We start from the raw sequence: 18,068 nt of genomic DNA, 5'->3' as shown, positions 1-18,068 counted from the left end.
TTCATGGACACACAGAACTTTCTTCACGGAGTGTCCCTGGGAACCCCCCCATATGTAACATCACACCAGGAATCTCAGCTGTACACAGAATGCCGGGACATGTCTGTTAGAGATACTATGCAGAAATTCAAATTTGTGGGGAAACAGGATAAGCATACTTTTTTTTTTCTCTTTGCAAAGCTACTGCCTGATAACTAACTAGCCTCTAAAATGGTGCAGTTATTGGCATGAGGTGCACTGGAAATGGTTGAGCTTACCTTTTTATTCTTATGCATCCATCTTAAAGAAAAGAGGTTCCCTTTAGTTAACCTTTTTAAAGGAATCTGGGGACCATGTTAGAATAGTCTCTCTGTGTTGTCAAACTTGTCTCCTTGATGGGTGTGTGTAGCAACTAGGCTCGTACTTCAGAGGCTGCAAGAGAACTAGCTTCAGGCCTAAAATAGAACCAATTACATAACATCCACACTAAGTATTTGAAGTCTGCTGAGAGTATCAGAAACCTATTTTGTTGTTTTTGTTGTTGTGGTGGTGGTTGTTGTTGTTTTCATAAAACCAGAAGGTGTGGTGTCTGACTTCCCTGAGATTGCACTGTTCCATTTTATCCAGAAGTGATCTAAGACCAAGGTCACAGAGACAAGGGCATGGATGGGCTGGTAAATGCCTAAAAGAGGGTTGAAGGGGAGGAATGCCCTGATTTATAGCATGATTTGATTTTCATAGTATAAATATCCACCATAGTTGATTTCTTGCTAACACCTTCGGTACTGAGCACTGGGTTGGAAAGAAGTACCCATTAGCACATCATTGTATAATACTCATATCATGTAGACACAAAGTGCAAATAACCTCCACAGTATATAATATAGTAAATGTACATTCAAGTTCTGGATACTAATTTTCTGTTTAATGTATTTTCTTTATTTTAAATCTCACAATGACTCTGTTTAAAATCATTTATCATGAACCAGTATCAATAGGCTCCTGTACAACATTGCTAAAGGTAGATTACGAGGCCTGTCACCATTAGTAGAGATAGTTATCATAAAAGAAGCACCAAGTTTATCTTGGCCCCTTTGCTGTAATTTAACATGGAAAGTTTTAGTGGCCTAAGAGTTGATTTCATTCTCTCCCCTCTGTAGGGAATGAAATGATTCATTCACCATTTTCCATCAAGCTGCTGGCTCCATAGCTGCCTAGCATGAATATGGTGACATGAATACTTGCTTCATTTTCCTCCTCCAAGCCAATGAAACCAAAGGGCAGAACATAATTTGGTGTTTGGCTTGGGCTTTCTCTGGTCTTCAATTTCCAAGATACACCTCCTTTGCATATTACACCATTGTCTTTTGCAATAAATTCTGCTTACAGAGTCCCCCCCAACCCTGGCTCATAGCAGAACCATAAGGTGGATAGCCTTACAGAGAAAATCAGTCACATAAGACCAAACAGGACTTGAAGTCTGGATTTAAATTGCTTTTGGACCCTTACTGAGATAATTCATACTCTCCTAGTACAAAATGTAGATAATAGCCTATAATATAAATATAAATGTATATTTCATGTATGATTGCCGTGTGTGTATACACACACACACACACACACACACGCATACATACACAAGCATATATATGGCTTATAACAGATCATGTTTATCCTTTTTAATATCATAGGAATCTAGACTCCTTTTGCCAGTAACAGTTAAAATGGTAGCTCTGTGCCAGTCCCCTTTCAAGTTCCTGGTTCTCTGTCCGTGCCACAATTCAGAGAAAGCTGTCACATCAGTGTGCATTCCAGCTAGCAGAAAGGAAGAGCTCATGGAGGGGATTGCTTCCTTCCTCCTGAATGACAGTCTTTGGATACACACACAGACCTTCCATTTAAATATTAGCAAACAAAATCTAGTTTCAAAGAGGTTGATAAATGCTTTATGTTGAATTGGTAGCCATGTATGCAGCTGCAAGGCATTACTTTTTCCCTAAACAGGATGAGAGAAAGCACACTTAGAAATATCTGGTGATCTATGCTGTACTTTGTAAATACTTTCTGGCTAGTAAAATCGTTAATGCGGTAATATATTTAGAGACAAAGTTAGTGGATGAAAGTATCATTAAGAAGACTATCATAAGAGACACAAAAACATTATTGATCTGACAAACTCAACATCCTTTTACAATTACAATAATTACAATGTCCAAAAAATTTGTGTACCAACTACTAAATTTTCCCAGTGGGAATATGTAACTAGAAATAGTAGGCAACAATGTAATATCATATGACTATTTACATAAGGAACTGGGATCAGAAACCATTTAATTGCTAGAAATCTATTTACTTGAGCCTGTTATGCTTCAGCAGGGCCCCTTCCATGCAGTAGGCCCTGTGTCTAGAGTTGTCAAAAGCAGGAAAAAGACACGATATTTGAATAATCATCCGAAAGAAAAATGAAGCTCCAAATTAAGAAATTATGTACACAGAGAAATAACTTAAAATTACTATTTAGTGATATTACTCAAAATGTGATGCATGTGATCAAACACATTTAATTAATATCAAGTCTGGAAGAAATTGATAAAACAAATTGAAACCAGGAAGTATAGCACTCCGCTTAATATCAATGACTATTATCATTGGTATCGGGGTCAATTATGAATACCTGATAAGATCAGTTAAGGGAACTTGAAAACATTTTTCTGGAATTTCTGCCATCTTAGATTACATTCTGTTTGTGCTTCTGCAGTTTCCTAATCTTTTTATATTTTTTTTTCAATTTTCTCATTCTTTCCTTACCTCAGAACTCTGTGTCAAATATCATATACATGATTAATATTGTCTAATTTGTTTGACTTTTATTATTATTTTATAAACAATAATTATGTTTTTCCCTAGAACTAATTGAGCATTTTAAATGCCATAAGACTAGGTAATAGAATATGACCCTCCTATACATAAAGATACTTTATGTTTCAAATATGAAATTGTGAGTTTTTAAAATGCTTTTTCTATTGCTTTGACTTTCAAAAATATAAGAATAATTGATGATGAGAACATTGGGAAAAATGTACAGAACTAAAATCTGGTTTTTGTATCTTGATATTATAATTATGATTAATAGTTACATTTATTTTCTAAACAGTAATAGTAGGAAATGTCATTTCTGGGAATCCAGACTTTAATTATAATATTGTATTATGTGTATTTGATGTTAAAACACTGTAAATTAACCAAAGATACACAGTAAACTAGCTCCTTCTATAAACAATAGTATCTAAAGGAACACACTAAGTAGTATTTGGGTTAGGGTAGCATTTGAAAGACCTATAATGTTTTTAAGAATATACCACTCAACTCATAGCCCCCAAGTGCTAAGAAGTCCCTAATCAAAATACTAATGACGTTTTTGGCTACTTTCTATATTGAAATCTAATGAGCTTTATGACTCTCCTAGTCATTGGACCATAATAAGTGTGCAGAGCAAAAATATATTATTCTTTGCTTTGGTCTACATTTCTCTCAAGTACTTATTATATTAGTACTTGTTATCTAGAAGATTGCTAGAGGCATTTATTGATAATATGCCTTTGAATGATAAACATGAAAATATACTTTTAATACTACTTGATAAAAAAATTTACCGGATAAAATATTTTAAAACGTTCTCAAGAAAATTCACAAAATGCCTTTGGGTAGCAAAAAACATGCAAGGGATTGTTGCTATTACATTGCTCAAGTTATAATTCTCAGAATTATTGATTCTATTTTGCACTTCAGTAACAATATAATGAGTAGATTTAGCAGATAAAATATCATAATGTTTGCATATTTTGATTGAGATAAAGATACTAGTGAGATAAAGATACTTAGCATTGCCTGTATTCATAATATTTTTTCATTTATATAAGACATTTACATTTAATTTTTTTTCTCCAAGATAACTTTTGGAGGCATACCTTTCTCTGGAAAGCCAAGCTCCAGTAGTAGAAAGAATTTTAAAGGCTGCATGGAGAGCATTAATTACAATGCGATCAACATTACAGATCTTGCCAGGAGGAAGAAGTTAGAACCATCCAATGTGGTAAGAGACGGCAAGCCAAAATTTTGGTTCATTAAAATTATCAAAGAGCTGTTTCTTTTGTATGGAGTGTTGAATGGCCACTGCCCATTCATAAAATATTTCATCCTGGATGTGCTGGGTTCAACAGTGTAAAATAATGATGAATTAACATTAATTAAAAATTCAACTTTGAGAAAAATTTTCTCATAAGGTTTGTTGAAAAGAGAAAGATAGTAATAGTTTCTATAGGACCATGGATTAGGCATGTTATACATACTTATGATAACCTCAGAACATTTTTATAAGAATAATATAAGGATTTTTAGATGAGAACAGTAAGATTTCACCCAGAATAATAATTTTGAAGGTGACTTCGTGTCATAGATATAGATTGAGGAGTCACAATATGTGACTTCTAAGGTTATGGTCTTCTTCTATAATACGTTATTTTTACCTAGAGAATTCTTATATTTAGCACACATTATATGTACACATACATAGTATTTTAAGCTTTGCATGATATGGCACCAGAATCCTTCTGATTATTTTTTCTTCAGAAAATGTTGCTGAAGGAAGAAAGGCACAGACTCTCAATTGTCATAATCCTGTTTCCTGCACCTTTAAGCAGAGATAAAATGATATTTTTGCTCAGACCTCAGCTTTGGTCCTGAAATGTATCTGTTCAGTACTCAAACTACAGAGAATTGTGCTATGGAGACTCATTCTAAAATCAACCATAACTGCAAAATGTACTCTGGTTGTAAATGCAGTTTCAAATGTAAATAAATAGCAGAAACATTCCATAAAATACAGATGCTCTATAAATGTATTCTATTTTAACAAGTAATTGTACAAGTAGATATGGAATAAACTTTTGAATAAAAGTATACATGTATTCTGAAAATTTTAGACATGATAGAAACAAGTAGAGCATTTTCTAAGCAGTCCCACCAAGGAAAATATATAGAAAATTTTCTTTCAAAGACGCTAGTTCCTGATATTTAAGTGAATTCACTCAGTGTTTGTTCTCCCCCTCTGCACACATGCACATTTCCCCATTGTGCCCCAACTCCAGAGTCAGAAACAGTCTTCAATTTCTCTCAGTGACAATCCTCATAACACAAATATATGGTCAATGACCACATTTCAGCTATTGTACCTAGGTAGTTCTTTCCATTGGTAAAGCAAGCTTTTAAAAATAACTTTCTGTGAAGCTACAGAGCAAATTTAATTTAAATATTATCTCAGAGAGACATCGTGCCTTTGACTTAGTGGTTAATATGCTAAAATGGAATAGCTGAGCACCTGTGAAATATATGTAGTGTTGTAATATACATGTGTGCATATATGTATGTATTGATGTGTGTATACCTATACAGAAGTATGAGAGAGAATCAATGAAAATGTCATTAAATTATGCTCCTTTAAATATTAAAGTTGGATAAAAGAAGTTAGAAGCAAGTGTAAATTGTCAGATCTTTAAAGGAAAAGTACTCAGGCACTAGAATATGTAATTCACTGTGTATAATTCAGTGTGAATATTCATTCAGTATGAATGTTTATGCCAAAAACACATAAATATTGATAGTTCAGTTACCATTAATGCATTGTGATATAAACACATTTCATAAAAATTTAAATGAATTTTGAATTCATAAAAAAATAATCAGTTATACAGAAATTATATAGTTAATATAAACCCGTAGATAGTAGCTATATAGATAAACCCAAAGGTATTTGTATTTGTTGCAAAATGTCAGGCCAATACATAGTTACCAAATAAGCCTAATAGGGCCGGGGATTTAGCTCAATGGTTTGGTGGCCTGCCTTGCAAGCGCAAGGACTGGAGTTTAATCCCCAGAAAAAATAAAAAATAAAAAATAAGCCTACTCTGGATCCCACTGAGACCAAAGGCATCATGTACTGGTGGACACTGGCACTGCCACACTGAAGAGGGCAGGGGCTGGCTCTCCTCAGGCTGGGTTCTGCCAGCACCTGTGCTGTGTCACTGTCTGGAAAAGGTCCAGTGGTCCACACTGAAACCCAAGAAGCACAGGCACTCAGTGCTTGCTATGGTCAGCCCATCAAATTGTGGAACAGTTATCCATCTCCAGAAGTGTGATGCTTTAACATCCTTGCCCAGGGGGCCAGCTGCTGAACAATATTGGGTCTCACACTCCTGGAGGTTCCTAATGATGAGTGTGCTCAATGGACCCAGGGCTATGTGTTCTGTGTGGCAGAGGCTCAGACACAGCTTTAAGACTTGTAGATCACTCTTTCTATAGTCCTACATGGCTGCTCATTTTGTTCCACATTTGCCTGAAAGCCCATCTCTTTCTGTTTTGTAGGGAAACTTGAGTTTTTCTTGTGTGGAGCCCTACACGGTGCCCGTCTTTTTCAATGCAACCAGTTACCTGGAGGTGCCTGGGCGGCCTGAACAGGACCTGTTTTCAGTCAGTTTCCAGTTTAGGACTTGGAACCCCAATGGTGTCCTGCTATTCAGTCACTTTGGGGATAACCTGGGCAACGTGGAGATTGACCTCATGGAGAGCAAAGTTGGCGTTCGCATCAATGTCACTCAGACCAAGATGAGCCAAATTGACATTTCCTCAGGTCAGTGAAGTCTCTTTGACATTTTCCCTTAAACTACTATTGTTTTCCAAAGCTCATAGTGTGTTTTGTTTTGTTTAGTGGGTGTTATATGCTCCTGATTATGCTTTAATTCAGATGTTTGAGATAACTTCTTATTTATATTGTGTGATGATTGGATAATGAAAACTCAGAAAATTACTATAAGGGTGAAGTTTGGGCAGGAAATAAAATCCAGATTGTTTTAGAGCATCCAAATCTTCCAATCCTGACAAATGCTGATTTATATTTAACAGATAAATTGCTGTTCTTCTCGGTTAATATTTTATTTTTAAAACCAAAAGATGTTTTAATACCATAGAAGTATCTGCTATCTTTTGACTTTATGCATTCAAATAACTTTTACTATGAGTAACAAGACCTACTAAATTGTAAATTTAAAGGAATATTCAGCTGCCTAAAGCAAAACTCCATAGTGATCCCTGCTAAAACCATACAAATCATCAATAATAAGTATGAAGAGAATACAAGTGGAACAACAAAAACTGTATAACAACTCAATGGAGACTGGCTAAACTAAACAGGGTCATTTCTAAACTTGGTATTATAATTAAATGATAAGCTGAGGCTTAGCTATTATTAACTGAGACTTAGTGACCTTTAGGATAGTCTCTGATTAATTTGGTACAGAGTAAGCTGTTATTTCTAAGTAAGGTATTATAAACCAAGGAAAATTAAACGCAATGTAGGAACAATAAATAGTAAGTTGTTTTATCAAAATTTATCTTGATATTTCTTGTGGTAGTCCTACATTGTTGTGAAGGACAACTTAGAAATAAGAAACAGAAGAAATAATATTTGCTGAGGTAGTAGAAAGCTACCCATCACTAAGAAAAGTCAGGACAGATAGTTCAAGTGTATGACTGTGGGTTCTGATTTCTAAATAAGCATGTTATTTCATGATGCACTGTGTACACACACCCAACATGGTTTCCAACTCATAATACCATGTCCACAATGTTTTCCCTGAGCTATAAACTCCTTGAGGGTAGAGGCCACAGACTTTTCTTCTGTCTCTAGCTTGTACAAGAGCAACTAGAAAAAGAGCTCAAAGCATGCTCAAGTTCAGTGCTCTGTCATTGTATATCTCCTCCTGAAGGTCTTATTTTATTGTAAAATAAGCTTTGTGCTTCCATATGACTGTAACTAAAAAGGATTCAAGGAAGTCAGGGGAAGTGTTCAGTTGCAATTGTATCTGAGTTATTGAGATCTAGGGATGTTGCGCAACACCTTGGTATTCACTTTCTCTTTTTGCTGTGTGTTTTGCTTGTTCTCTGACTGTTCAATTAAACTATCAATCATATTTCATTATTTCTTCCCTGTATAAGCTCACCTGGGGAGATTCAGAGCAAATAGAAAATATCTGGAGAGACCAAAATAAGATAAAATAAATATACATAAAACATTAACCACAGCTGAAAAGCTTCCCACAGTTAAGATAAAAGATTCTTTGCTAATAACTCCATGCATACAAGTGTTAGTATGAGCCCTCCCTCCTGACATTCTCTAAACAAACCCAACTCATGGGTGGGTTTCCAGGTAGCAGAAACTATTCTATTTAAAATAATTAAGTCTAAACGTAGTGACTGATAAACACTTATTAGTTTGATTAGGTCTAATTTAGGACTCCATTCTGTTTTTATTTAATTTAGTATGTGTTTAAAAAAAGAGAAACAGTTAATAAAGGAATTGTATTTGTGACACTTCTTTTTCAAAAACCATTGGAAATGAATTTAAGGCCCTCCCAAAGCACTAAATTCAAAGACTTCTTTATGTTTCTATTTTGAGATTGGGTCTGGCTGTGAAACTAATGTGCCCAAGCTGAACTCAAACTTGTAATCCTCCTGCTTCAGCCTCCAGAGTGCTGTTTACAAAAGTGTGTCACCATGCCCAGTTACCAGATAGTAATTCTTAATTAGCTCCTAAATAATGTGAATTTTCTTCTTTTCACTGTGTATTCTTATACTGAACAAAATATTCTTGCCTTTGTATAATCCCAGCACTAGGATGTTGAGATGGGAATGCAGGTTCAAGCCTGGCCTATGCAACAGGTGATGTAGAGAGATCCTGTGTTGAAATAAAAAACTTAAAAAGAGCTACAGATGCAGCTCAGTGCAAAGGCCCTGGATTCAATTTCCAGTACTATAAAAAAGGCACCTTAGAAGATTTGCAAATTTAGTTAATAGTTAAGAATCTTTTTAAAGGAAACTAATAGAAAATGCAACTATTTCTTACTCTTTGATAAGCCAGTGAAAATATCTAAGTTTCAAATGCAGTATTTATTTTTCTTTTCTTTTTTATTTATTTTTTTCTATACACATACTTTCCAAAAATGTAAGAAATTAAAGTCTCATTAGTTCACTCTTCACATTTGAGAAACCAGTAGGGCAATTAAAAACACCTTCGCTCAAAGAAAAGTTGTGTTTTATACCTATTCATTCCAAGACTAAATAATTTCATAAGATAAAATAATTTCATCTGTACTTTAACAACCTCAGTTAAATACAAGATAACTTAGTGAGAGTAGCAGCACTGAGAAAATATGTCACCCAAGACTGGCATTAATGTTTCCTTTAATGAAGGGAATGAACATGTACTATATCTACCTCTTCTCTTACCAACATGAACATTAAAAAATGTCAGTCTATTTTGCTTCCTTTTGGAAATGGCTGCAAAAACTTTGAAATTCTATCAGAGAAAAATACCTCCTAATAATATTTTGCTGTCCACACATAAAGCAGGACATTGGAAGGTCAATGTATGGACTCAGATTATGTTAGATGTATTTGTGACTCGTTTGGATTTTAGTTCTGTGTTCCAGGATGAAAGTAACTCAGTTGATTCAGAAACCTTTTTTTTGTCGTTGTTGTTCTTTCTTAGACAACACAGTTCCTGAATGATTTAAAATAAATCCTAAAATAAGAGAATATGCAATATATTCCACCTGTTCCTCTTGCCCATTTACCTCCAAGTTAGTATTACTTTCTAAGAGTCTCTCTAGGCATTGATGGTTGACGCAGTTATAAAATTTAGCAGAATCCCGAGTAGGCTCATGATTGCAGAATTATTTTTCCATTATGTCAACATCTTTCAATTTGTTACATAAAATTTAAGAAACATTCATATAAATACAGACATAGGTGGATTTACTGACATTTGAAAGCACTTACTTTCAGGAATAAGTGGTAAAAGAAAAACAGTGTATAAAAGTATCTGAGGGGCAAATATTTCGTCCTTCTGGGTGGTATTTTTTATTTTATCTTTCAAATTCAGAATCCTGGGGAGGAAGGATTGAGACCTATACTTTCAAAGGATTTTGATCAAAACATAGTAGAAGATATTTTATGTCTCACTCAATATCCACTGATAAAATTTGTTTTGCTATTTAAAGTGCACTCTGATAATTTTTTTTTTCCATTCACTTTTTTACTGAAAAACTTTAAGGTGATCCATTATGATAATCTCATGCTCCAAAAAGTTTGGCAAACACTACTACAGATTTGTCTCCTCATTTGAAGTGTTGGAATTTTTAAACTTTCTAGATACTTGAGGTTGTTTATTCCATCATTCCATTTGGAGAACTTAATATGTCTTATAGGAAGACTATTGTAATATTATAAGATTAGTTAGAAATTACTAAAAGACATTACTATCTGATTTAGTTCCAAAATCAAAATTAAAAAAACTATCTAACATTTGAAATGAGGTTTTTGTGGCAAAATATGTCAATTTTATTTTATCAAATGCAAATAAATATTCAGAGCAATAGTAAGTTGTGCTGTGTTCATATTAGTGTGGTCATACAATGGGATTCATCAAGTGTATAATGGAAAGTCAGTGATTTCCAAGTATGAAATCTCTCACATACTGGGAAAAAAAATATCAATCTCCACGTATAAACAGAGCCTTTCAGAAAAGTCATTTTGAATTTTTCCAGCTCCTAGATCAACTGTTAGGCTAAGCTCAAGCATTTGAACCTCCTTGGTTTGTTTATGTAAAAACTACTTGAATTTAGAATGATGTTCAGCATCTACAATGCTGTTTGACCTAAAATATTCTTTGTTTATATTTCTATCTCCAAAGTAAATCTTTTGCAACCTCATTTTATTGGCTTTTGTTTCTTAGTAAAATTTCCTTAGCAGACCTTTGAGTTCCACTTGAGTGTGCTGGGGAAGGACAAGATGTTTTCTTGCACTTGTTTATGGCTGGGAGCATGCTGGGAATACTGACACACAGCTCAGTTCAACCTGGGCACAGGAATGTGTTGGGTGTTTACTGCTATGCTAAGCAATAAGATGCCCTCTTGATTGTGAACATTTTAAAAAATAGCCAGTACTTTATTATTTCTTTAAAAGAATGAAGTCATACCAATTTCCAGTATCCAATGATAAATTGTATTGTGAAGTATATTTTCATTGTATCAGAAAAAAAATCTCCTTTATAATAGAATTTTTATCTTTTGATCACTGGGAAATTATTTCCAAATTTATGATTTCTAATTATTTTAAGATTCCTTAAATAATTTTTATAACTCAAAAATAAGATAATGTATATTATTCTTTACTTCACACACTTCAAGTGATTTATATTCAAATGCTTTATAGCAAAATGATTGAAGAATCATTTAGTAAAGCATATATGTTCCCGATTTTAAGTTTAAGCCATAATTATTAGAACACTTAAATATTACTTCGTTTTTATTCATTAAAGTAGTTTTGATTCTTGAAAATGAAGCACAGAGATATTTATCCAAGGATATATATAATAATAAAACTAATTGAAAAAGGGCAAGTATATTGAAGAATGTATTCTGATGTGAAATATTATGTTTTATGTATATACAGTGTTTCTCAAATGAAATTTAATGGCTTGGGAAATACAATATTGTGCATAAAATGTTTACAAATATATGTAAGAAGAATATAATCCCAATATTGTTTTTATAAATATTGTATATGAGTATCTAGAAGAGCAGAACAAAATTTAATCTGAATATTAAGGTAATTATGTATAATAGGAGGTAAACAGCCCATTTACTAACTTTAATACATTTTCCTAACACCTATACTTTTACAGAAATTATCAATTACAGTATTGTTAAAAAAGATACTATGAAATAATTGTGAACAAAATTATGTCTCTGAAAATTATAACATAATGATACTATGAAAGGAAGTTACAGTTATGTCAATTTAAAAATTGTAACTTTCCTACTTAATTAGCAGTCAATTTTTAAGAGTTTTTTTCTTAAATGTAGAGATCCAACTTAACTCCTTAATGGAATTTACATAACAGAGCCTTTTACATGAATGCAAAAATGTAAGTATTGGATCTGTGTCTTAGTCACATTTTTTGATGCTGACTCAAAATACTCAAAGTTGAAGGAGGAAAGGTTTATTTAGCTCACAGTTTTTAGAGATTTTAGTTCATAGTTGGCTGGCTGCAAGGCAGGGTGGCATAGCAGAGGGGAATTGCACAAGAGAAATAGTTCATGGCAAAGCAAGGCAGGCAGCAAGTGACAAGCAAGAAGCAACACTCCTTTTGTTCTTTATATTCTAGCATCACACAATGGATCAATCCCAGCATCTCATATCTGAGCTCAGCATCACACACCCTAGATCCAGCCACCTCCATAAAGCCCCAATCTATGACTTCATGAGGCTTTGGAGGCATCTAAATACAAGCCGTAACAATCTATAACTTCTTATTTAATAATATAGATAACTAATTTGAATGACATTTGTGTAATTTTAAATTATTTTTCAGCATAGATACATGGATAGATAGTTATGCAGATAGACCAGTACATATATGAAAACATTTTCCTGGAAACCCAGGATAGTTAACAGGGAACAACATATTTAATTTTCTTAATGGTGAATCATTGTGTCAAATCTCTTTATTTCCAAAATAATCTACAAAATATATTTCTACACAATAGTGTTTAAAACTAACATTTAGATTTTCTTCTATTTTGATGAGCTTTGTGATGACTAAGAAGTTGCAGCAAAACTCAAATTCATTATTTTAGGATGCTAAGGACAAAATATGAGTCTCGAATCTCAGGGAGAAAATAGAACCTGGGAAAGGTGAATTCATAGACCCTTGTGCTACTTTAATTTAGAGCTTTGGTTATTTACTTGAATTTGAACATACGAATACAAAATTTCCAACATATTCACAAACATTTGATTATTTTATTCCCCCAAATTCACAAACTGAGAGAGCCATGTGGAACCAGGTAGAAAGCATTTGAGTGAATGCTCTTTGCTCCTGGGTAGCTTCACCCAACCAACTATGCATTGTACTCGGACTCCCACTGTGGCTGTACTATCTATCACCATGCAAGCTGAAAGGAAACCTACTTTTAATTATACTTCTGGGCAAATGGTGCCTTTTCCACAATAGAGGCATTGTATTCTAAGATGAAAGAACGAAGAGGCCAAGGGGTAGTTTTCTGATATTAGATATTGACTTATTCTTTAGAAACCAAAGAGGTCAGTTTAATTTATAATCACACTCCAGGATACCATATCCATTTTAGTTTCTACAACCCTACCGGGCCTTTGAAAATACTCTTTGCCTTTTTCTGGGAAGATAAATAAAACATGGTCATGTGTATAATTTTAGCAAAACTTGATGACTGAAATTGAAGTAAAAACTGCCAGTAGTGACTAGGCTGTGTTTAAAAGCTACATTTTATTGTATATGTAACTAATCAAAGAGAAAAAAATCAAACATCATAAGTAAAAACTAAAAGAATAAAAATTAATGATGAAAGATGACGTAGCCCAGAAATCCACAGTTAGTATATATTCCCGTGTAGCTGAAGATGCTTCCAAAGTAAGAACACAGAAGGTCACAGAAGCAAATTAGCTTTACAAACAAGACTCTTTGGTCTTTGCTCCATTAAAGTGTAACAGCTGAAATTACTCCAACTGAACTATGAGTAACTGACAAATTTAAGCAATATGGATTTATGTAATAGAAAGCTGTGTAAGTTGAGTTTGAATGTTTTTGCCATTGAGTATGTAATTTGATGTAATGAAATATATAGCATGGATATGAAGTAATCAGATGTTATTGACCTTCAGAATCAGGAAGAAAACAAAGCAAAGTCTTTGGATTGGAATCTCCTCCTTCCATCTTCCATTTGCTTCATTAACCCCCTGATGAAATCTGCCGTAGGGTGACTGACTGGACCAAGATTTTCAGTCGGTGACATGGTAGCATCTGTGCTTCTCTGCCTTTGTTTTCATTACTTTTAAACAATTTTTTAAAAGGATGAATGGCTTATCTGTTGCTGAATTAGAGTTACTTGTGGAAATGGGCCTCACTTTGGGGGAATCATACAGATTAGTGAAACTATGGGCTGACTTCTGAAAGTGACAGGATGGGCTGAAAGAATGATTTGTTGGGATGCCCAACATGATGTTTAGTCACATATATTTCTTAGTCACTTTTCTTTGTTTATAAAAGTCTTTGCAAGAATTTTAAAGAGGAGCCACACAATGCTGCTAAGAAAGTAAATACCTTTAAAAATATTGCATCAGGAGATAATTATGTGTCTGGTCCCATTTTTAACCGCGACTCAAATTCATGATTTATTTTATTTTGATACATTTCCCTTGGGACTTTTTTTTTCCTCTTGACAGTCTTTTAACTTGAATTTTTGACTCTGAGTCCTCTGTTTTTTCTTGAACTATTTTTTTTCTCTCATGTCCCATGATCCAATTTTTTAATTAAAATTCTGTTCAGACTTTGCTATAGCATCGGGTTTTTTTCCTGAAAGATACTAGAAACCACCTTCTATGTTTCTTTTTTCTAGGGACTCTTTCAGTTTTCTAGCACCATTTGCCTTTCTTGTGTCCTTTAAAGATTGATCCCTGTAGGGGGACCTCTGTGCAGATGGCAGGCTCTCCCTATCTCTGGACATACTGCTCTCCTCTTGTTCCCTACCTGACATTGGAGAACTGCTCATCTCCCAAATAACTATATCCTTCCTCTCCTTCATTCCCATTCCCTGTCCTTTTATTTTGAACTCTCACTTTGTTTATTTAATTCTAGACTGTACCTCTGTGGACTATGAATATTGCCTACTTCTCTGGACATGAATTACAATCATCTCCCAACCTGAAATGCAATGTCTCTGTCAATTTCTATGCAGATCCAGGTCAGATCTCTCCTTCTTCCTATCCTCTCTGTCACCAAGCCCCCCACTTGTCTCTGAGCCAGCTCTCTGCATGATAGAGGAAGTAAAACTTGAGGGTCTTTCAGCTCTGCCTGTCACCCTGAGATAATGATGATACGTTTGATAATGGATAATCCATGTGTAAGGTTATACTTGGTGCCCATCACTGTGCTAAATCTTTTACATTAATTATCTTGCTTAGGGCTCTAATACCTTCTAAGTTAGGTGGTGATTAGAAAACTTCTCTGTAACTCCTTGATATCAGTGGTAAAATCATTGTTTCAATGACCCAAGTTAAAAAACTTGAGAAAAATCTGATTTTGTCCTCTATCTTTACCTGGCTCGTGTAATGATTTAACAGTTACCACTAGTGTTTTTTTAATTACTTACTTCATTCATCCATTATGTCCTTACCTTAGTCTAAAACTGCATAACTTGCAAAGAGAATAAGACCATTGTGTGTGTGTGTGTGTGTGTGTTTGTGTGTGTGTTTGTGTGTGTGTGTGTTTTACTGGGAGATTGAACCAGGACCTCTCAGTGAAGTACATCCTGAGTGCTTTTTATATTTTATGTTGAGACAGCGTCTTGATAAGTCACTAAATTGCCCAAGCTGAATTCATGATCACCCTGCTTCAGTTTCCCAGTGTTGAGACTATACGTGTGTACCACTGCACCCAGTTTGAGAAGATAATTATGACCACCATTGTTTTTATAAAAAATATTTATTTTCAATTACAGAACTATTTATTTTGGCATAGTAGTGATTGATGAGCATGGGCTCTGGCACCAGACTGCTCAGTGGCTACTACTCAATGAAAAGTTCTCCCTCTGTTGTAATCACTGTTTAAACAAAGGCACTGTGCTCAAGTAGTTCTCTAAGCAAGTCTACAAAAGAAACCCTGGTCTGGTTTGCATATTCTAGATAAGAAATGGAGGCATAGAGTGAGCATTTCCTTGGCTTTTCCAGTTAGCAAATTGTAGAACTTGAGAAAGACACCAGAAAATTTGTTCTAAAGTCAGCACTGATAGTTGCTGTCTGGTACTGCTTCTCTCAATCACTCAACAGTTTGCTTTGCATTTACACAAGATCACACATCATTGTGTAGACAATCTCTTCAATTCATCACCTAACAGTAGTGATGCCTTTATTATTTTACACTGGGATTCTCAGAGGAGCCTTTAAATCTATTTCTCATGTTGTTTCTCATTTTTTCCCACATACAAGTTTGTGTTTCTAAAATGCAAGAAAAATATTTTAGTTCTTTTCCATTAATGAAAAGATAAGCACCACTTTCTTAGGATGCCATACAAAGTGTGTGGACAAAGTGAGCCCATCTGAAATGCTGATCCCTTTTCTTTCTGCTTTCAGGTGAGTATCTGACCACTTTCCACTCTCTTCCAGGAATTCATTCCTGTGTACAACACTTTGAAAAACTCCTGCACATCTTTCAAGATCCATTTTAGAATCATTTCCATCTCTAAACCCCAGGGGCACAATCTGACTGATGTCTTCCAGGGTATCACTTCTTATCACAAATAATAATGATTTCTCCTCACTCCCACCTAAATTGCAAACTCCTTCACTACCATGCCTCACTCATAGCCATACTCTAATGCTTGCTACAACTCTTGTCAGAAAATATGTGATCATTACTTTCCTTTTTACTTTGGGGTAGGGGCTGGCTTTATTTACCATTGGACTATGCAGACTTCTATTGCTGTTCTCTTTTCTGCCTATCTACACAAGACCACGTCACACATTCCCATCCAATTAAAATTGCATAATGACTTATTTTGTAGTGGGTCATGTTCTTATTGAAAAATTTTCCAGAAAGTCAAACATTTTGAAGATCAAATTGCATGTCTTTTACCAAAAAAAGCCTGAACTCTCATGCTATGATAATCTCAGTCCTCTTAAACATTTCAGTCATTCTTACTGTTTTATTTGTCTGACTCTTTTAGTGTTTGCACTTGTTTTATCTGCTACATTGCTCAGTCATTTGATTTTGCTGTTTAAAAGTGTTCAATCTCCTAAATTTTAGGGACAACAATCCTGACCTTCTGTGGCTTGTCTACCTCTGCACCTCACATAATGTCTTACAAGTGACTTGTTTCCAAATATCCTGTTCAATGACTTTTAAATTAACTGAAACTAAGTTATTAGCTGTAAGTTCATAATTCTGTCATCATCATCAATTTATTGGAATCAAATTCCTTGTGAAAGGAATGAACTAGTATCTCAGAGGAAATAATTGCTTAACTGTAGGAGGCTAATGTGCATGAAATTGGTCAGGTCCTGAATTTTGATTTCATACTTTTATAGAAAGAAGAGTTGTTTTTAAAGATATCGAAGCCTATAGCTGTACTGGGTAAAACATTTTATGAATAACATAAAAGCATATATACATTTGCCAACAAGCATATTCTCAGGAGCATGACCTGAAGTAAAACCTTGGAATTAATCACATTCCCTTTGTATTTATTTTTTCACAGAGAATACAAAAGAGAAAGGTACATGATTAAAATTAATTTAGCTTTTCTTCTCTCCTTCTGGTTTAGGAAGGCATTTGACATGATAACTCCAGGGAAAAAGAAAAGAACCTAAGTTTTCCTTACCTTCCCAGCAAGCTTCTGATTTTTAGTCCATTGTACAGTTGGGGCACTTTCCATTTGTGATGAGAGCCTGGTGTGACTTGTCTTTTCAAGGGAAATGTTGCTTCTGGGTGATCAAATCATGCTGTCACTGACTTCTTTCAGTCAATAACATTATGATTTAGATAACTAAACTGTAAAACAAACTTCAGAGCAACTCTGTAGGAATCATGAGTACCCAGTGAGGGGTAAGCCTCACCCTGTTCTTCCATGCTGACTCTAGAACCCTTATCCAGCACACACATGTGATCATGCACTCGCATTTCCTGTATTCTACCTGTATTCAGTGGGGGGGGGCACCACTGATAATTTCTCTACTTTTCCCTCAGTCTTTATGATACTATGCAATTTAGGGAAATGTAGAACCTGGGTTTCATACGTATATCCATTAGCAGGTGAGCTTCCAACCTTTTCTACCCGAAAAGCTACTGGCTCCTATTTCATGCAGGATAATCAGTTCCATCACCATATGTTGCAAATGGGAAGTTCACAAATTGCTTGATGAGGGGAATAAAGAGCTGTATA

At 34.6% G+C, this 18,068-nt stretch overlaps 1 protein-coding gene across 3 annotated transcripts in view; it reads left to right on the top strand.

Annotated features, from left to right (window-relative positions):
- Nucleotides 1–18,068, top strand: part of Cntnap2 (contactin associated protein 2) — a 2,025,293-nt gene that overhangs the window by 883,575 nt on the left and 1,123,650 nt on the right. For all 3 annotated transcript variants that reach the window (XM_010638580.2, XM_033764477.1, XM_019209676.2), the window contains 2 exons: nucleotides 3,929–4,072; nucleotides 6,400–6,664. In XM_010638580.2, coding sequence (XP_010636882.1) covers nucleotides 3,929–4,072; nucleotides 6,400–6,664 — 409 coding nt within the window. The remainder of the gene's footprint in view (nucleotides 1–3,928; nucleotides 4,073–6,399; nucleotides 6,665–18,068) is intronic.

The sequence above is a fragment of the Fukomys damarensis genome, unplaced genomic scaffold (genome assembly GCF_012274545.1).
Source record: "Fukomys damarensis isolate Sample0158 unplaced genomic scaffold, DMR_v1.0_HiC HiC_scaffold_16, whole genome shotgun sequence".
In the NCBI taxonomy this organism is placed as follows: Eukaryota; Metazoa; Chordata; class Mammalia; order Rodentia; family Bathyergidae; genus Fukomys; species Fukomys damarensis.
Note: the sequence above shows the minus strand (reverse complement) of the source record. Positions and strands in the feature narration are given on the sequence as shown.